Source organism: Mesitornis unicolor, unplaced genomic scaffold, assembly GCF_000695765.1.
Source record: "Mesitornis unicolor isolate BGI_N332 unplaced genomic scaffold, ASM69576v1 scaffold2965, whole genome shotgun sequence".
Taxonomy (NCBI): Eukaryota; Metazoa; Chordata; class Aves; order Mesitornithiformes; family Mesitornithidae; genus Mesitornis; species Mesitornis unicolor.
Window position 1 is genome coordinate 37961 of NW_010187323.1, and position 22472 is coordinate 60432.

At 36.8% G+C, this 22472-nt stretch overlaps 1 protein-coding gene across 1 annotated transcript in view; it reads right to left on the reverse strand.

Annotated features, from left to right (window-relative positions):
* LDB3 (LIM domain binding 3) overlaps positions 1 to 22472 on the reverse strand; it is a gene marked incomplete at its 5' end in the record, with an annotated part of 82741 nt that overhangs the window by 24041 nt on the left and 36228 nt on the right. Inside the window, 4 exons of the mRNA XM_010185387.1 lie at positions 439 to 603; positions 4946 to 5149; positions 6900 to 6935; positions 21677 to 21713. Coding sequence (XP_010183689.1) covers positions 439 to 603; positions 4946 to 5149; positions 6900 to 6935; positions 21677 to 21713 — 442 coding nt within the window. The remainder of the gene's footprint in view (positions 1 to 438; positions 604 to 4945; positions 5150 to 6899; positions 6936 to 21676; positions 21714 to 22472) is intronic.

The following is a 22472-nucleotide window of genomic DNA, read 5'->3' on the forward strand; positions in this document are numbered from 1 at the left end:
ACCATGTTTTAACTGAGATCTGCTGTGATATGGTAAGCTCAATTACATGAGTAAATGACATTTTCCATTTCATGTCATACAGCAGAAATGCTATTGAAAGAACCTTCATTCAGTCACTGTATCTATTATAAGGAGTTGTTTTCATTTTATTACAAGTGGTGAAAAAACATCTCTAGTTTTAACCCTAGACTTGCTTTCTGAAAATCCAACCTGTATTGCAGACTTAAAGGTACACTTTGTAGGCCAGTATTATTTTGCAAATTCTTTGCAAACATGAACAACATACTTAAAAATAAGAAAGCACACCAAAATATATAAAAGCATGTACAATAGGTCACAGCATTTACATACTACATTCTTAACTTAAGAATGTGTATGCAGTGTCTCCAGAGCCATGCAAGGGTGTATCTGCAAAAGGACAAAGCAATAGAGCATTACCTTTGGAAGGAGGATGAGAAAGACTCTTGTACTACTGAGGTGGTTGCTGGTGGCGTCATCAGACTGGCTGTATTTTGAGCAGCAGTAGCAGGCTGATGAGCTGAAGCATGTGATGCAGGAGCAGAGGCAGAACTGGTAGACACTGGAGCATGCTCAAGAGGGGTGCTAATTCAAGTTAAATCAAATAAAACAAGAAGCATCTTAAGAAGGTGCGTATTTAAATGTAGAGCACAAAACTTGCTATGTTTGAACCTGCAAACATTGTAGCAGCCCGTGTTACTGAGGGAAAAGCACAATTATGCAAAGAAAAAAAATGACATTTGTTTGGCCTTTTCAGATGTGCAATTAAGACTGTAATGCAGTTTTGGTCCTGCTTGACTGAAATTTATCCCAGGTGTTATATAGCACTTAAGTCCTGCTCCCACTGAAGCCAGTGGTAGGAAGCATGGCACGAGGTACTTAAGTGGCCCCAAGAAGCCTGTCACAGACTCTTTGAACTTGGATAAATTTCATTCAATATTTACTCCTAGAGCTGAAGTTTATGTTAGGAGTAAACTTTTTAATAAGATGAAGAAAAGCAGTTTAAAGGCTATTATCATACTCTTGTATCAGCAGGTTTCCTGTAAGTTTTGATAGTCTAGAAATCCAGTCAGCACAGTTTTGTGTTGGGTTTAATCAGTTTTGTGCAATACAGGTAGTGGAAAGATGTTTAAAAGGAGTCCATTGAGCGTCAGCTCATTCCTGAGCTAAATTCACCTTACATTACACTGTCCAACCCATGAAAAATAAGATGCCTTTTTACGTATACAACAGTGTGCAAGATACAAGGGGAAGATGTAGCATAAAATTTTACTACACCAGTTTTAAAACCAGGTGGATGATGAGCATGAGCTGTTATGCTTGTGGCCTTCTTGTGCTATTGTGGCACAGATAACATGGAGCAGAGAAATACTAATGTTTAATTAATTTTCTCCTTATTTGATCGCAGAATAGATTAATTGGAATGAACAATAATAATAAAAATCTAGTCTCATATTCTGTGGCCATTTTAGTACCAAACTGGCAGTGTCTTTCTTCATTTGCTATCAGATTGCTCGGTAACATATTTCAGCCTTGCAGCCTCACTCAGATTTAGAAAGTATGACACATCTCTTACAGACAAACAAATGGGGCAAAGTCACATATTAGACAGCTTTGCAAGATACTGTAGTCAAAGCCATCCACTGCTAAGAAATGAACCAATCTTTTGGGAGGTTCAGTTTATTGTCTTCCACGAGCCCTTACACCAAATGAGGAAAACATCATTAAGTGGACTTACAAGATTCAAGTTCTTTGCTGAACTTAGTATCAACAAAAAATAATAATATGGACATACATTATTCACGCCAATAAACCTAACAGAAATCACCAGGCCATTTAAAATTAAAAGGGGGCAGGGAAAGAAACAAGAAAAGACAAAAGCTTTATTTCGTGTTTAGGCACATTCCACTGTGGATTTTATTAATTATTACCCACAGAACAAATAAGCCACTGAAAAACAACTAATTGCAATTTGCTTTTCAGATTATTATACTATTTCGGGACACAAACTTCAGTGACAATATAAACATATGCCCCACAGTCATAAGGGACATTTTTCTTGATGCCGTGTTATTGTGCTGTAGATTCATTTTCTTTAGTAGTTATCCTAATACATCTTTTTATTTATTTATATATATATTTTTAAATCAGGGCATTAGTGTACATGACATAGTCATCTTGTCCATGAGCAGTGGTATTAAGAACTTAAATTTATATGTTTTTACTTCTTTTGAGCTAACTCAAAAGCGTACTGCCACATCTCTGGGTTCTTGCAAATGACTCCTACCAGGATGATTGGATTAAGCAGTTTTCTTGTGCAGTGCACAAATGCCCCAAACATTTGATGAAAACATCCTGAGCACAGTAAGTACCAAACAACAAAATAAAGCTTACAGTTCCACGACTGTGTTTCAGCCAAGCCTTAGCCCCTAAACGTTCTTCCTCTTAGTTTTTTATCCCATGTCAATTTGCCATTATGCAAATATTTTCTCTGTCTTTCAGCCATTCTATCTAATATTCTCTTTTGCTTCTCTCAGAAGCACTGATTCAACAAATTACGCTCCTCAGGACCTAGGATGAGTGCTTGGTACTTCAGATTTTGTGATACCCCTTGCTCCTCAAGGGACTGTCCCATTTCCCCCATTCTCCCACTCTCCACCTTCTGGTATGATTTAGTAGTCTAAATGATAGGTGTCTTTTATTTCAGCTGAATATTTTACTGTTAGATTAGCTGAAATGGAAGTGTGGTTGTTACGCCTACCAATTTCAAAGTTGAATGCAACCTGTGACAATAGCAGAAAATCAGTATTTTCTCCCTTATGGGTTTCATCTGCAATTATAAACATAACAAGTGAGCTCCTGAAAATACTTACGCTGTTTGCTAGATCTGGTTTTCAAACTCCACATTTTTTGCAAGTTTTGCAAAAGTTTGTCCATCATAATATGCATTGGAAATTCTGATCAGTTTTTTCCATCTTGATGCATTTGCATTACGATGTAGATTATTCCGCTTAGCTAATACAGTATCAGTTACATAGATTACGTAGCAAAGTAGCTGCATATTGCACATCACAGGTCTGGATTATAGGCTAGTCTGTTACTAAGGTTTAATACTTGTGGGATTTTTTTTCACCCTGTGAACCACCATAAGTGGCTACTGGAACTGTCACATTAAAACGTGTCAAGTCAGAACTTAGTACTTACACATCTTTGATTTGGCAAACAGGAAAGGACTGAAACTATACTGCACATACAATGGAAATTAATACCTGTCCTAAAATCAAATACGAACTAGGATTGCACCTATTCTGTCATTCTGTTTTCACTGAAATGAAATTTCCTACAGATTTCAAAAGGATCAAAGCTTCATACCCTGAACAGAAGAAAACAGTGAAGTTACTTAATTGTTGTAATGACCTCCAAAATATTAACCAAAACACAGTGATACGTAGTTAAGAAAAGAAAAAAAAGTGTGGACATGGACCTGTGTGGAGACAGATTTGAACTGGACAAACACATGTAAATAAAATAAATGCAAATATACTGGAATTTCTTATAAAATTGAAAAGAAGTACAACCACATTTTATATCTTACACGCTGTCTGTAATAGTTCTTTTTGTGCAATTAAAATGTTAGAGTCTTAGATCACCTTCCTGCAGGGCAGAATATATTAACAGGACAAGGAATTGAGATAAATACAAATGAAGTAGATAGACATAAACCTTAAAAATCCGGGTGATCTTGTTACCTACAATATATGCAGTTGGTAAAGAACTCTCTACTCCATTTTATAGAAAGAATTCAGACTTTGACTAGTATTAGTTTAACCACTATAAATTTAAATAATTTTATTCAGATATTCAAGTAAAATATCTAAAAAACAATTTAAAAACATATTTTCCTCAAGATTGCCTCCTTTCTAGACTTTTCTATCTGATTGTTTTGTTTTGGCTTCTTTTTGTTGTTTTTAGTTCTTCAAGTGCAGAAGAATTTTAAGAACTGATAAATGTGAATGCTGCTTTATAAAACAGATCATTCATTATTACATATGTTACAGAGTCTGGTTTTGTGTTTGGTTGGTTTTTTTAAATAAAGTTAACCTGTACAATTTTTGTCTTTACAGTATTTTGCATTTTAAGGAAAATCATAAGAAATGGATGTTCTCAAACATCTCCATATTTATGGTAACAAACATAAAATGCATGATGTGAGTAAGTTACATAGATGACAACAAACACACGTATCTCTTCTCAGCTGATTTTTACTTATGAACACAGATCAGTAGAGGTTAAGAGAATAATAATGGTTAACAACCATAATGAGAAAACACAGCAACAAATGCACTCTCACATTTAAAAAATAAGTGCAGATTACACTTCCTTCTCTCAGTAAAGTCATAAGTTCTGAGGCTTCTTGTCCTAACAATTGAGTGGATTATTAAAACAGTAACTTAGTCTCCTTTATGTAATGCATGAAGTTATTTTTGTTCCACATCCCCCACCAGATCTCTTGTGAAGAATTGAAAACACAGGGAACAAAAGTAAAAATGAATAGGCAAAAATTATGTCTTATTGTAGTATTCGTAGAAAAATATGCTGGAGGAGGTGTTTAGAGAAAGACATAACATGGAAGAGTTTAGCATTTGAATATGGGAATGTCTGTAGAAATACAGTGAGTAATATCAGCTGTTATTTCTCTGCAGAAGATGCTTAATGACTGTTGTCTCTATATTGTACATGAGATCCTTAGGAGCACCATTTAAAACATAACACCCACGTGTACTAGAAGTTGCTGGAATCTGTAGCACTTCGACATCTGCCTTTTAGGCAAGGGGCACTGCTGCCTGAAGGAGTTAGAGGTTGTTATTACCAAACCATTCCAAAGCTCCAAACGAGGTCAGTTATGTAGTTACACACCACAGTGTACCTTTGATTACTGGATGAAGTAAGAGGGACTTTCTGGCCAGCAGCGAAACTGGCCTCCCTCTGACTTGTACCCGCTCCAACTCTCACAGACCCCTTGGAGGCCACTGGCTTAGCATTGTCAGTGTTGGCATCCATGGTGCCTGATTTAGGGGGATGCCAAATACTTGAGGACACATACTGTGCCGCATGCGAAGTAGCTGTAGGCCTGGGTAACAAAGATTACAAGGGGATTTGTAAATGAGGTATTTATTATCATGTCACCAATTTCCTAGGTAATAGCAGGTTTCTGAGGGAGAGACAGAATTCCAGCCACAGAAGAAGGCGGTGGTTTAATAGAAAAAGGTTTGTTCATTTTTTTCAGTTTTCAGAGATATATGTACTTACTGTTTACCATACCAAATAAAGCAGCATTTTAGAATGCTAATATCTGCCCCTTTAAGACAGCAGTTATTATTTATGTGCAGTAAAGCCTTTAAAAAAAAAATCAAAAGTGCTGAAGCTCATAATTGAAAAAAAAAAAACAAGTTAAGTTTAGGTTTAATAATGAAGGCTCTATTTGCCTTTCCTCTTTTCCTGGAAGATGAGTTATATCTGTAAATATCCAGTGTCCTTTTTTTGTATCCCCAAATTCCTTATGCCATAGGAGATCATCATGATATTGCAGAAGTCGTCGTGAAAATCTTGACAGTTCATTAGTTTATTACTACTTAAGACCAGGAAAGGCTTAAATAATTAAAAAAGTCCCTTGTGTTAAATCTGAAAACCATATTGCTGGGAATATCAAAATAAGACACATAGCAGAGATGATAATGGAGGTGGAGAAAAGCTATGGTGTGACAAACCATGCAAGATTAAGGCAAGGTAGAATGACACTAACACCAGTCATAGATCAGAAATTGTTCCTGCTAAAATAAAATAAAAGAAAATAAAAATTTAAAAAATAGAAGATGTTTCAGTGGAGCAGCTGTATAGTCCTGTAGATGATTTTACACAAATGAAACTGCTAGGGAAACGCTAACATGTTACTTGTTTTTTCAATTTAATCTATAGGCAGTCGTTACACAGGAATCGAGGGGTTTATTTCATTCTTTTGACAGGATTAACTTAAAAATAAAAATAAATTTTCTTAATTGTTCCAAGTGCCAGTTGCCATTGCTTGTGTCATTAGTAATGATAATGCCTGCACTTGGAATTTAACTCCATGTAACCTTTGTTCAAATGCGATCAGACTTATAAAAAAACTAACAAAACAAAACAAAAGAACTGGTTGAACATTGTTTAGGCAGGAATCAACAAGACAGCAGTGAGACTGAATTGACAAACTAAGGAGAGGAATTTCTTTGCTCTGTTAAACAATTGGTCACGTTCACTCCAGAAGTACCCGTGTTTCAGCACGTGTGTGTTTTAGTATATGAACTAATGTAAACCAATACGTTCTATGTGTAACCACAAAGTGTGTGAGATTCACTGGGAGAAAACAACTTTTGAAATGAAGAACTTATTTATGGAGATACTATGTTTTGAACCTCATAATCCATTGAAGATCAATCAAAATGTGCAAGAATCTGATATATAAATGTTCTTAAAACACAAAAAAGATAATCTTATTTAGATTTTTAAAATATCTTGAACAATCTAGGCAAAGTTTAAAGTGGAAATGGTTCTTAAAACTCCATCACAAACTGATAACACTCAATTTCAAGAACATTTGATAAAAGCTCCTTATTTTTCAGGTTTATAAGTTCTGAAAAAAATGATCCCCACCTGACCCATCTCACAGAGCATTTTGAAGTCTACTTTAGAAAGAAATGTCTAACAAACCCACTTAGTTGAAACCTCTACATTCAGCATCTGCTCAGTGTACAAATTTCATGTTTCCGAGGTAAGAACAATACGAGGAAAGTGGAGGTAAACTCTGAATACAAGGGAAACCAAAAAGACAGAGCAAACATTACCTGTTTTCTGGTGCTGCAGCAACATTTTCCTTGTCTCTGTGAAAGGAGGGGATACAGGATGAATAAAGAAAAACGCAGTTGCCGGTGGTGGCAAAAAAAGCCTCCAGAACAACAACAATAAAACAGGGAGAAAGATGATGGGTTGAGGAGAAATGTTTGGTTGCAAAAAGCATCCTAGAGTGGTTGCTCATAAATACAGTTGTGAGAAACCTCTTCAGCACTCCAAGTAAAACCCTCCAAGTCTGCAAGTTCACTGTATGCTTCTTCTCAATTGCAAACAACTTTGCTTCAATATTGAAATAAAATGAAGGAAAATTAACAGTTACAAATTAGACAATGTATATTTGTGTATAATTTCAGGCATAGTTTTTTCTTTAATAAATGCCCTCTTAAAATTTCAAGAATATTCCAGTGGAACATATTCTGATGCCCACTCCAAGTGTTAAAAATAATCAGCCTTGGGCAGTCGTCAAGGATCCAATATTATGAAGTGATAAGCAGTTAAATGGCTAACAAGGACTCGTAAAAGAGGGATTATATATGTTTAGCATGACTTAAAAGTTCTCTGTCCTACCCAAGTAAGTACTAGTTTTCTCAATCTGAGCTGGATTAGAAACAAGTAAATCATTCCTTCACTGAAGTGAGGAGTAAGTCAGCCTCAACTTCAGGGACAGATAATTAGGCTGTTATTCTGTAAACACACATACACAATTGCTTGCACTAAATCAGTTATTTTTGTAAGCATGTGTCTGTAAGAAGTTAATCATAGGTATTTTCATAAAGAATAGAATCTTTTAGCCTTAGACGCCTAAGTTTGAAATCCAATTAAGTTAAGTAATTGAGATAGTCTCAATATTTAGCAATTTTGTAGGGGGTTACATCCTTTCCTATTTCAGGAATTGTGCTGGAATTTCAACATGTTTAAAGTTGAAATATGCCAAATGAGAACATTTTTCTTAACTGTGATCTAAAAATCGCAAAACACAAAGCGAATGTCCTCATTTATCTAACTGAACCTTATTTCTGAAAAGTCCTTTGAAAAAAAAGAGTACATGTTTTAATTTATGTGGGTTTATTGGGCTCCAATCATTGTCTTACTTTAGGTTCAGAAGGCTCTCCTTAGTATTTTCCACATCATTAGTAGTATTTCATACATTCCTCTCTGTGTTTGCATACATGTACATATACGTACAGCCACATACTCTTTCCTTAGTTTAGCTCCAATAAATTTATAAAGTCCAGGTTTAAGCATAGGTTTTCTCTACAAATTTTAAAACCTCTAACTAAAACGTAACCCCAAGATACATGAATTGTAGCCAGATTTTCAAACCCAGCAGCAGAACTGAAACAACCCTCACATGTAGCTGTCTGACTAAGAATGTTATTAGGGTCAGAATGGAAGAACCTGTCTTGAAAATAAATACCCCAGCGAGATCAATTGATTGACCACTCTAAAGCAATGAGAAACCAAACACTGTCTTTATGGTAACCAAGCTGTGAGTTCACTGGAACGCCAGGTACAGGAAAGCCAGGACGAAACAAGGCAGAGGATGGATTAGAAACTGTGCATGTGCTGGGGGAAGTGTTAGTGTACCAAGAGCCATAATCATGCGAGAATGTTAAAAACCACAGTCACAGCCTGAAAACAATAAAGAGCTGTTTCTTTCCAGTGTTACCAAATATTCTGTGAGAAATTATAGCCAAGACCAAAAGGCAGGCAGGTGGGGTAAGACAGAAGCAGCATTAGGCCTCTGTTGTTACTATTAATCTGATCCAAACTTTTCTGCTCCACTATTGGTGGCTGTACTGAAGAATTCGGAAAAATGTCACTTGACTTGGAGGTCAGGATTTCACAGAAGCTTTTTCCATGAGTGTACAACATTGGATAACAAGGATAACGTTGTACAACAAGGATAACTTTGAGGGAAAATGCCAGGGGAGTTGTGAAGGTTGAAGACAGAGAGAAGTATAGTAAACATACTTCCACAGAAAACAGCAAAGGAAAAGGCAAAGAGTAAAGGGAAAGATGAACCCAAAGGCACACAATACTTCTTCATGGTTTTGCTTCCATGACTTATTTCTCTTCCCAGCCAGCAGGAGTAATTTCTGTTTGGCTCACAGTGAGAAAGGCTCAAGATCAGATGTGCCTCTTACTGGCAATACTTGCATTTTGTTGAACAGACTACTGGATTTCCAGCCTTTACAATCAAATAATTTTTGCTAACTAAATGCAGAATTAATTTTACTTTTGGGTCAAATACGTCCCTGAGGCAGGCTCAGTGAAGTCGATACCGTCACAACATGAAAGAATTTGGCTCAGAATATTATGAGCAGTTTGTATCTTTGTGGCTACACAGGCTGCTCCAATAACTGAGAGTAGTGGATAGTAGTTTTGAGCTATCTGGGAGAGATTTAATATTAATGCATTTTTTGTTTGCAGTCTTTTTAGTCCCCAGCTGAAATGGCTTTTGACAGAAGGCCCTTAGTCAGTGACAGTTCTGGGAGAGCAGTGCAACTCCCACATATTCTATTAAACATTGGACATACCTCAAACAAGATTTACTTATGCATTATACTGTCTCCCCTATTACACAGTATATTACACAGTGAAAATTATGAAATATTTCCTTCTCATAAAAATATGCTACATGATACGGTCTTAAAGACAGAGTGAATGAAATTATAGAAATAGAGTCTTTCCCCCAGACACACTAGCAAGAGTTATAATAGTTTGAGTAACAAAACGTAAAATTTGTTTGCAAGCCAAGCTTGTGTGTGCTACTGGATCCTAAAAAAAGAGCCCTAAGAAACGTCAGAGAGTTTCCAGTAAACCAGTCTGTTGAATCCAAACTGTATGTAGTGAACATTGGAATACTTTCCCATTCCATTTTATTTTTGGAAACCAAATCTAGAAGATTTCCAAAGAAAAGTGTACATGTAACAGGTAACTTGAGACGTGGAGCTTGTGCACCTTTGATCTGCCTTCTCCTTAGAGAAGAACAGACTTAGACACACTCTCTTGAATAGCTCCTCTCTGTTCCATTACAATATTGTAGAGACAATCCTTTAACCTGTGATGAAGGTCTGATGACATAATGAACATCAGGCACAAGAGATCACAGGGTCCTTCAACTCTTGTCTGTCTTTCAGTACTGAAGCAGTAAGTGCATACAATTGATTTTCTTTGCATTCTCATGGAGCAAGACAGTTTTTCTCATTGTCAAATGGACAGATGAGGAAATAAATTTTTCTCAACTGACAAATGAGGAACTAAAACTTAATAGCATTGCTCATGGTCAAAAAGAAGGTCCACAGCAGGACAAAGAACTGAAATAAGCACTCCAGAATCCCAACTGAGTATTTAAAATATCAGCTCACCCTCATTAATAAGAGATTGTTGATTTTTTAAATAAATATTCCTATTCAGTCTATCAGTATTTTCCTGTATTGATCATCCAGCAGTCTTCTGTAAAACCTTACAGATACATACTGGCCTTTTTTCAAAGAGGAAATAGTTATCTATTAGTTACTAATAGTTATCCAAGACTTACAGATTATTACAGTCTCTATTAACTGAAATTAGAAATTCTGTTTTTCTAGTAGTATGTTGTGGATTTGCAGGACTTGTCTTTATTAGGCTTACACTAGCTTTCATCCTAATGCACTTATATTTACATAAACATATTTGCCTACAAATAAAATTTCTGTTTAAGAAGCAGAATTCAAAATAATTTTTTAAAAATTTCCTATAGGGCCTATGGGAGTAAAGTTCTGTGAAAGCTATTTCATAATTGCCTTCCAAACATTTTTGTCTCAAAGGCATGAGATACTGACACAGTTAGAGACTGGAAACTGAGCTGGATTAACTGCACTTCTCATCCAATGAGGCTATTTCTACCTTTCTGTGTTTGCAGATGAGAATTTTTCCATGGGCAGATGAATACAAAACTACTGAGACCATTTGTATTTCTCCCCCCCAAACTATATTTTTGTTATCTTAACAAAGACATGATAAGACACACAAAGAAATCATAGGCAGTTAACTGGAGAGGACAGAAGACAACAGTCATGCTGGTTTAGTTAAAACTTCAGCTTGGGATCAGAAAAAAGGTACAGAAGAGCTAATCTCTCTTTTTCAGCCACTGTAGTTAAGAATGTGAGCAGCCCACGCCAAAACGATTGCAATACATCCTACTAGTATGTCTGCTTTCCAAAACAGCAAAATACATTTGTCCCAGAAGGTATCCTGGTTTGTGCAGACAGTGCCACAGAATAGGAAAAGCATTATCATATATTCAGTGGAAGAAAAAACAATCAGCAACTCATTCTCAACAAGAAGTATGGAACTCAATCAAAGCAGCTCACTAAAATCAAAGCAAATACTTCCTATGGATGCGTTTTAGTGGCATCTACTACTTTACTGTTAAATATAACAGTCAAATAATAAATGCAGCTGAAAATATATCAGCATCAGTGTTGGTGACAGTTAACTCACTTCCAAGATTTACCTAGTGATATTTGGCATGCAAGTATGTGTACTCCAATTTATATTGTTGATAAACACATCACTTTAATAAGAACAAAGACAGCAAAATTCTGAGTATGTGGAGCAATTTGACCTGTGATATATTTCAGATAATTATTCCCTATCTTGGCATTAACTGTGCGATTGGGTTTATCTGAATGGTTCCCTCTAGCTTTTTATAGCCCCACTGGTACAGTGCAGGTATCTGCCACCGGGCACCTGAACACAGGATCAGGACTTGAAGTTCGTATTTGTGACCATTATAAAAAACCCAGTGCACATCAAGTTTAGGTATTGTACCCCAGGAAATTATTCTCCTTTCACTGAACTGTTCCTGCTCATCATTACTTCCCTTTGATTTGGGGAAGCTGAGAGAAGAACAAGAATCCACAGACCTCAATTTCAGCTTGTAGTTTCTTAGAGCTACTTTTTAATTTGTACACATCAATGATGCTAAGAAAATTCATACTTTCTCTACATGGTATTATCCTAAGTTTGGAGCGGCATCTTAAATATACTAATGTGTCTTTTCTATTCAGTTTCTGAACCAAATAAGTAAGCAGTGTGAGTTAGTCTAGCTGTCATCCTTTCAGAATGCGGGTTACTTCTTATTTCATAAATTCTCTTAAGGATTTTCTTACCTTCCCTCTCTCTCATTTCTAATAACGTTCTGGGTCAACTACAACAAATGCTTACGTGGAAATGGACTATTAGGAAGTTATTAGTATTTAGAGTAATTTTGCTGACATTAATGCAATTTGGAAGCAGACTACAAGGAAGCAGTGCAAGTGCTATGCTATCAGCCAGCTCTCCAGCTCACCCTAAGCAAAGCTCTGTGTGCCAGTCTGACGATCCACAGACTACAACTGAGTACCTTTGGGTTACACGTGCTCTTTGGAAAGCCTGCTACATGCAATAACTGCTTTTTCCTTGTTGGACTGAAAGCAATGCAAAGGAGTAGTCAGAGAGAAAGGTAGTATTGTGCACTGCTATTTTGGTTACCCGTCTACAGGATGCATAGGAGACTCTTAAAGGTTACACATTGGGAATGAAAGTGATGGTAATTTCTGCCCACGCAGAAGTTACGTGCTGGACAGGAATGCACAGAAGACTGAGATGGTAAAGACGAGATGTTAAATACAAGTCAGTACACACACATCCACACACAGAATTGAAGCCTGAGCTTTAACAAGCTTCGTTAGCTTATGCATTACTTTCTCTAGAACTATTTTGAGAAAAGCTTCATGCTATTTGCTAATTTCATTTGGAAGCCTCATGCTTTCAATTTTAAGTGATAACATTCCAGTAGATACACCATGTCCTATGGTCACCATCTTTGATCTATTGCTTCTACTGAGAACAAGCTTGAAAACAAGGAATTTATGCTCTCTAGATTTATTTTTCCCACAGAACTTCCAGGAGTATCCTGGAAGACAGACATAATATTTGATCAATTTTCTCTTCTGGTTTCACTCAGAATTCCAGAGACAATTTAGTTATTTCACTATTCTTACTTTCCTGTCATTCTTTAGGTGCTAAAAGGTAAGTGGGGATCAGAATATATTAAATGATGTGCTCATTATTCTTTAATGCATTCATGTTCCTTAAATAAGAAAGCTACGTATAAGAGTCTGCTTTTATTTAATGGGCTGTTGTGGAAAAATAAGGCACATCTTTCAAAAGGATTTTGGTAATCTGCTTAGTGTATAGACAAAGTTTTCAGCTATTGGGCAGGTCGGCATTGCTAATCATTGGAAATTCTGGCAAATGAAGAAAGGGATCCAGACGCCTTAGCTTGTCCTGGTGGTACCAGATGGCTTTGATAAGCAGCAGAAGAACAAAGAATGTTACTGTGCTTGAGAGTAAATTTTGGCCAATTAATTTCCATGTATATTGCAGAATAAAGATTACAGCCTGACTGATTAAAGAAAATAATTATCTGGTACTACCATGTACCATACCAAAATTCTAGCTTTTTATCTTTGCAAAATAACATTTGTTGAAGTATCCATTATTTTTTTCTGATTTGTGTAATGATAGTTCCAGTCACTGAAACTCATGGCAGATACTGCAAAGGAAGCCACAAAATCAACTTAGTCCCTGTAGGAACCTGAGAGCACAAGTTAAAAATTGGTGTCACCTCTTCTGCCCCTGAAGAAGGCTTCAGATAGCTCTGTGATACACAAGAGTTAGACTTTTCAAAAGTGGTAAAGTAGTCCCTAAAATACTTGTTCCTTGCTACTGTAGATACACTCCACACAGCTGTGCATAGTAAGAGAGAAATTGCAATGAAGAGAAAGCGACCTCTATATTTATTACATAGCAAAAACTTTGCTTCCCATGCAGGGAGGCGGGAAAAGAGGGAGGCAAGGGAAGGAGCCACAGAACCTTTCTCCTTTCGTAATTTCTTCATGCGTGAAAGGGAGAGAGGTCAAGTTTTCATGCCTGCTTTACTAAAGCCACACTGTAGCCACATCCCATCCACACATGCTGCATGCAGTCAGTATGCCTGCTGCAAACTAAGCACTGTAGGAGGTGAGGAGGAGACCATTTGAGTAGAAGGCAAGGCAGCAGTGTTCAGGAAACAGGTTAGTTTAGATCAAAAAGTCTTACACCACAGCAGAAAATGAGCATTTCCCTGTGTCATAACCAGACAAGCAGATTTACCTGGAAGGCCTTTTGGTTTTGATTTCCTACTGGCATCAGCTTTGCTGTATCTTCATTAAATGCTTTTAGCACTATGCTTTACTAGCAATATTGGGAAGGGCAGGGTGTTAATATTACTATCCACATCCTGTGTCTTTATTTTTGGCACAGAGGCTATTTAGAAGACAGTTTTGTCACCAACCATTGTCCTCTGCTCAGCAGAACTGTCACAGTTCAAAATATATTCAGCATGGGACAGATACACCTGCCTATCATCAGTGCTATTTTAAAGAATTACATGACTCATCGAGTCTTCAAATCGAGAACCTATTTTAAGCCTCATTGTTATTATCTGAGACTCATTTTCCTAGGCTAAACAACAGACTTCTGTAAATGGTCAAGAAACACTGCAGGATGGGGTTATCAATCAGAAGCAACATACAGAGAGATAAGCCCAGACATACTAAAAATAGGGTGTAACCAGGCCAGACTTGACCATTAGCTAGGACAAAGCTAGTGGTTTCTTAAAGCTGTTAATGATTTCCTGTCAGGCTTAACTCTGTTTCAGCCTTTAGCAATGAGATGTAGTAGAATGACAAACCCAGCCCAATTTCCCCACCTTACAGATAAACTTTGTCTCCTACTCAGGAGGGAAAAACAAAGCCTCTTAATAGTTGTACAAAGAAAGATCTGTAACATTCATTTTCTGGGCTTGAAGATTGCCATGACAACATAAGGGCAGATTTTTGAGGAGATAGAGTTAAGGCATTACTGGTCTAAATATAGACAAGAAACTGGATAGAACAATTGGACTGACAGTTTAATTAACAAAGCCCATCACCTGGGAGGTTTTTCTACGGGGGACTGGACTAAGTAGTAGCAATATACTGTAGTAAACAATCCTGCCTTGGGGATTAACAATGGCACCCTCACAAAAGGTCTTTATCATTGCAAAAGTTCCAGAATCTATTGAAGATATTTTTTTGTTACTTTTTTTCTGTAATTATATAAAGAATGGAAATTCTATTTTGTAACCTCCAGGAAAAAGGATTACAAGTACTTCTCTATCTGATTACTTGGTTTATACACACTAAATTTTTATCATTAAATCCACTGAAGCAGAGCAAAGGGGAAGGGTTTCCTTAATTGCATCTACATTAATTTCATATCTGATCAAACTATGCTTTTTGGAATACTAAAAAAATACCTTTAAAAATAACATTAAGTGTAAACATTGAGATATCATCTAGATTTTTTTTATTTTTCATTATAGTACATGCACTAGGTCTATTTGAAACAAATAGTATCTCTATTATGTTCATAAAACATTAAGGATACAATGTTTTAACTTAAATAGGAATTGTGTATTATCACTTATTCAGAAAACCATTTAATCTGGTTCAAAATTAGAACTGGAAGATTTTTTACTTAGGTACATTTGAAGTTTATGAAACAAATTTATTTGCCTATTGATATTTTAAATCCTATCAAAATTCCTCGTATAGAAATAAAATTCACCCACTCTGAACCAGAATTTGATCTTAGCAACATTCAGGAAAAGTTAAAGTGTTGCTCTTATTTCATGCAGTGATGCTGATTTTCCACAGGCACTAATAAGAGAGCATGATCAGAATCTGTTTGTGTTCCTGTAAGGAAAATACAAATGAATGTTGTGTATTAAATGGCATGCTTACTGAGTTATATGGTACTTATCTAAGAAAGATGAAATGCATTTTAAAAGGAACTAGTGCTCAGGTACTCTTCAATAATACTAAACAATAACCATTTTTTTTTAAAGTATGATAGCTAGATTTTTTATTTTAGACTGAACTTTGTTCTGGTATGGACTGCTGATATAATTTCCAGATGTTTGGAAACAGTAAAGAACATAAGAGCTTCAATCTAATCTCATGCACTAATCTCTTTGTTCAGAATTACTGCTACCAGGTAAAGTTATCTAATTTGCAGTTTATAGAAATTAATGAAAAAAAATTCTTGAGGGCTGTAGGCAGGGCTGCAACAGAGTCAACCAGTGCAGAGACCAGTGTGGTATTACCAGAAGCTTCTGCTTCAATGAACACCAAGGACTTCTAATGCAGAGTGTCGAGGGCTAACAGCAAATGTTTCTGTGGGAACCATAAACAGCTTAATTTAGTTGCACTTTTTGTTTCATTTAATGATCAGAGCATAAACTAGAAAAGGAAATTACATTGCTCTTGCTGTACTTCCAACAGAATGTAGAAATATTTGGGGGCTTTTGCTATGGGTTTGCCACATCTTGACTGACATAGCTTAAAATCAAAGCATTGTTGTGATGCTGAAACAAAAAAAGATCCCATTCTAAGCACCAGCAATGTCTCAAGTGCCCTCACCATGGGCATAAATTAATACATTATTGCCAGAGAATGCAGATTATTCAAGTGGAAATGTTAAACATCTATTAATTATGCCTTGTTTTCCTTCACACCTAATACAATATATTTGTTCAGTTTTGTTGTTGTTCTTTCAGCTGTTTTGTCAGGTTTCTTCTAGTTCAGATAAGTTAAAGGTCAGTAAGAGTTACAGGCAATAGGGGAAAGCCTTTTGTCCAAATTTTCTATTATGGAAAGAGAAGAGAAGCTCTCCTTCTTCCAATAATCAGTTGAAGCACTTACTATTTTAAAACAGAATAAAGTATTGTGTAAAACAGGCACATAATTATTTTAGTTTTAAAACCTTTTATTTCAGATAAAGCATGCTGCTATATACAGAAAAAATTTGAGTCAAAGCAAGAGCAATACAGAATGGGCAACGTATCCCATAAAACTTACATATTCCTTAAAACTTACAAGATGCTATTAAAAACTTCAGTGCACCAGTAGTACTGTATATTCTGCTCACTCCTAAATCACCTCTAGCACAGTGTCATTTTCCTCACAGATCCTGAGCAACCACAGCTCTCTCTGCCTTTCCTATAACAACAAATTCAGGTTTCCAACAGAAAACTTACAGCAATGGTTTCAGCAAATGACTTCTACCAGTATAATATATTGAAGAAATACAACTTCACATTACTAATATCTTATTTCAAACAGCATTAATCAACTATGCAAACTAAGTATATTGTACATTTAGCAAAGTCTAGGCCAGGCTCAGTCAGTTTTCCTTTTCATCTCTTTCTCCTACTTAATTATCTTTACAGCAGTAAAACAGTAAAAGTCTCACTCCTCTTCCTCCTAAAGAAATACTGTCAATAACTTCCCTCTCATTTTCTTCTAGAATTAAAGTCAAGAGAGTACAATAGTGATGTTTTCCTGTATACTGAAGTTACATTTGATATAGTAAAGAACAAAAGCTAATCTACTGTATAATGAAGAACATGAACCAGGTTGTATCGGTATTTTTACTTTTGGTGACAATGAATGGGTAACAGGCTAACAACGGAAATCTACAGAAGACAGGCACTCAGAGAGAGGCCTTAGCAGTCTTTCCCACGTGTGTGACACTCTTAGGCTCTAACTCAGGACAGAAGTTATTTTTTTACTATAATTCTCTGTCTTGTGTATTTGCCTGCTAAATGTGGGCTTTTAACTTTTGACATTAAGGAGCTGCGCTGATAGGCCATGATGCCAGTTGCGCAATTTGGCAAAGCGTGGGCTGTTACGTTCCGTTTCAAACCTTTCCCTGTGGCATGAAGAAAAAGAGAGAGAGAGAGAGAGAGAAAGACAGAGACAGAGAGAGACACACAGAGAAGAAAGAAAGGAGGGAGAAAGAAAGGGGTTAGGGACCATGGCTACCACTCACCTGACTTATAACTAGGGCAATGGCAATTTATTTGGATATTTTCCTCAGCTTTCAAATCAGTGCAAAGAAGGCTTGGTGATCCTTTTTGGACCATATATGAAAGGTTTTGCAGTTGTTCATTTCTGAGAAGTAACCTGATGTAACTTCATATTCTTTGACTTGTGCTTGGTATTACAGGGCTGCTTTTGCTAGAAACGCAGTGTAATCCCATTGTTTTCCTGCCAGCAGAGTCTCTTGGCTTTTCCCTCCCTCCCACTAACTGAACAGTCAGTGAAAATTAATCAGTCAGCAAAATTAATGCAAGTATTTTCCATTTTCCATTCTGTAATACCTGGGTCAACTTATGTACATGTATATGTATCTCCACAGGTTTCAGCAGTACTCAGTGAAAGTTAACTCCATACAAAAGCAAAATTAATGCAAGTATTTTCCATTCTGTAATACCTGGGTCAACTTATGTACATGTATATGTATCTCCACAGGTTTCAGCAGTACTTTTCTATAGCTTTTCTAAGCATAAAGTGAGTATAAGGTTTTACATTTGCATAAATATTTCTGGTCATTCGTGTCAATAAGCAGAATAGCAAAGGATTTTCAAAGCACAGCCCTGGGAAGTATTGGTCACCTCCTGCGAACACCTCTAGGTACCTTTGACTGAAGACTGGGGCACTCAAGCAAGTTGTAAGCAATGTTCAGCACCTCTCAGGATTTAATTTTTTCTGGATGTTCTAAAGTTTAAATTCTAGATTTGTAAATAAAGAGGGGAAGAGGAGGATGTGGGATGAGAGCACTATCAAGGAGAAGTATATCAAACAGAATGGAAAATAAAAGGTTCGTGTTATTTGCAAAACTCATTTGATTCATTGCAGTAATTTCCCCCTCATTATTTACATGCAAAACACAAGACAACTGTGTTAATGCGTGGAACCTGAGAGTGAAACCAGCCAAAGAGCAAGGACACAAACTGGGCTGGTTTTACTCCTCAGGCTGAAGAAAGCATAAAACAATAAACAGAGTAAATGCCAACAAGTTCACTGATATTTCTAAATCCTAGAACAGTGTCATGCAAGTAACACTCCAAAAGGAGTCTTGATGTATGACTTCTCAAACTATCTTTTATGCTTTTAAGTAATTAAAAGACATAAAGTCTTCCTCGCTGAAATGCTGAAACTTCATTATAGCCTTTTTCAAGTTACATTGGAGCATACTAACTACGGTGGGTCTTTGTGGGTCTATTGACATTTAAGAATTCCCATACTGCTTTAAAGATACACCCCTCCATTCAAGGAAATGGTATTCAGAAACATCTGTTTGGCTTGAAATGGATAACGTATTTCTGGACAATATTCCATAACCATCATCATAACAGCAATGCAAAGTTTTCATGGTAAGTGATAGTCTTATTTGTGCCTTCAAAATAGCAGTAGTATGAGAAAAGGACAGTCATGCAATGTGCTCATTAATATTAAATGAAAAGAATTCTCTGCCGCCTCAGAATTCCCAAGCTTTATGGGTTCTGTGTCATGAAGTTAGAAGCAGCAATCTAGAAGTGACTATTTTTATGTAAAACAGTTCTGCCACAAATAAGCTACATGCATTTATTTTTTTTTATTCCCCTCAAGTCTGGAAGAAACCTGATCACCATTTCATGCAGTTGTTGCTGACTACGCTGAAAAACTGACACAAAGAGATGAAAGAAAGCACCAAGGAGAGGCTGCTCACAGCATGCCCTGAGACAAAACTTTCCTACACTGTGAAATCTCTGGCAGTTTAAGTTTTTGGCCTATGAAGGACTTCTCCAGAATGCTAGCAAAGCATGGGGTTAATGCAACACTGAATCTGGCAAGACACAGGTCCACAGGAACCTTTTGCTCTCAGGAGTCCAGGAAGCCTTTCAGGTGATCCCAAACCGAGGGGATGGAGAAAGGTGTGGTGATACTGGCTGGAGTACCTACTGAAGAGGAGTTTCTCCTCCATTATTGTGCTGGAAGAGTGGAGTTGAAGTACAGATCCCGTGCATCTGACATAGGTCCTTCCATCCTTCACAAAATCAGTAGTAGGGGTCTTGCCAAAAGATTAAACAGAAGGGGTCCAGTAGGCCCAAGAGTAGTATAGGCATGCATAACTAGAGCTGTTTCTACCAAATCTGCAGTGGAGCCTGTGCAAGGTTTGAGGTGGGTACCAAACCAAGACAGGGCAAGCACTATCAGGTAGGAAGGAGACCCCATTTCATTCCTTAAACCATAGCTCATGCCAATTGCGCTGTAGCTGTCTAACTACCTACTATATGTTCCTCTCTGCCTCTACCACCAATGGATGCCCTTAAACTTCTTTAGGTAATACAGCGGTGCCTAAATGTACTCATAACCACAACTGTCCTTGCAGGGGGGGGGAAAAATGGATAACACAGTGATACCTGAAAAGTGCAGAAAATGTGCAAAGCACAGTGGATATAGTTATGTACTTGAAGATACACTGAATAGAATGTGCAATGTACACATGATGTGTTACTAGATAGTTGTCTTCACTGTATCTGATACCGTGTTAAGTTTCCAATACCTACTATTTTCCAAAGCCATAGACTACAGCTAGAAAGATTTCGTTAAAAAAACCACATTACTCACTGATGTGTGATGGGGACTGCTAAGTTCAGGACAATGCTTTAAATCCCATCATAGTAATGACTTGGATGTGTACTATTACATCAAAACAGGTAATGCGCAATACATTTAATAAGAATTAAGCTTGCATGTTTGAGAGAAGGAATAAATCCCTGAGGAATGTAATGTCAAGACTGATGTTCAGATACCTAGCCGTGAAATTTGGTGAACTGCAGTGGAAGGTTTATAGCGCACATAAACTGAAAGTACACTGGTACTCTCACAGGGAAGATGACAGACATCTTTCTCACGGATTCAACATTTGCAGCTTTCACTGTGATCGAAAGCTCAGAACCTTTACAGAAGCCACATGGCGGTATAAAAAGAAAAAGTAAAAGAAGAGTAAGTGGATTGAGTATCAAATGCATCACAAGCCCAGCCAGTGGCTTGCAGTAGCTAATGTGATATAGGGCTCTGAAGCAGGCAAAAAGAAAAATCAGGCTTGCATGTGGGATGCTCTGATTTAACTGCAGTTTTTAAGCTCAACAAAAGAATCTCTAATAAATCTATTTCCTGGCTATGCAAGACAACACAAGATGATGATAGATCTTTAATTCCTTATTGTATCTCTGAATGTATCCACTTTTTTTAGTATTTTTGGTAGATCATATGAAACAAATATATTTATCCGCTAGCAAAAGCAGTCCTGTGCTTCCATATTCCACAAATGTGGGTTGTATTTATTCCAATCAAAACATAAGCAAATTATTATGCGTATGGACGGAAACAATTCCTTTACTGTATCATTTTAGGTGAACCAAATGTCAATCACAGGGTCATCCAAATAAATTGCTCACAAATTTCAGTGTTATCACAACATAATATATTTTTATCCAGTTACACAATCAAGTAGTTACACAGGGCTTGGTCTTAGGAAGGCACTGCATTCACACACCCAGTAACGTACACAAAGGTTGCATGTGCAGAGAACTTTCAGATTTGAGCACACACCTCGGGAATTTTGCACTGTCTTTCCTAAAAAACATGCTAATTTGTTATCACTTTCATTCAAATGCCTCTCACTGCTAGCATTTTAATTTTAGTGATTTTTAAGTAAATATATTAGAATATTTTAAGGAAAAAAGATAATATTAATGCTGTTTTAAAACATTATTTGGTTATCAGTAAGGAGAAAGCTGTATTTTTCACAGGGAGTTGCCTACCTTGACCTTCTCAGGGCTTCTTCATCTGGATCTTGCACTGCAGGCAAAAAAATGTTTCAGTTAAAAAAAGAAAGAAATAAAGGAATTTGCTTTATGATGAAATTATAAGTTCTTTAGAAACATATCAAAGGCCTATCTAAAGGTGCATTCATGCTGACTTTACAGCAGTACGATGTGTAAGAACAGCATGAAGAGGGGCAGTTCCCCAGAGCTAGGAAAAAGGCTGCTAGCAGGAAAGTAGCTGATACAACTACTTTCTCCTTCATTTATTGGCAATGTTTCACAGCAGCAGGCAATGATTCTACAGACAGGGCCTGCTGTTTTGTAGGAAGGCATGAGAGGCAGCAGCACATTCATATGAGGAGGTAATAGGAAGTATTTCCCCCTGATGTGGGAAAGGTCCCTAGACCCTCTACATCAGAAACAAGCTCTGAGGTTAGTACCAGATGGTCAGAAAAACATTTCCATAGGCAACAAAGTTCAAGCTCCCATGACATTCATAGCAGATCTAGGTTTAGATAACAGGGCTGATGACAGAACTGTAAGTTCAATACACATGGTGAGACATGATTTTTATTGACCTCTGGAAGTCATTTCTATAAAAGCCTGTTACAAGACACGTAAATTGTTTATCTTGCTAGTGAATGGACAGCTTTGTTACATGTAGGCTGGTGGAAAATGAAAGATTACACTGCAGAGATTTGATTTGTAAGAAAGAACTATGGGGTCCCAAAATGCTCTTTTACTGTATAGTCTGTTATACGTTAATGGTGAGACCCCTGGCAGATCAAAGAAT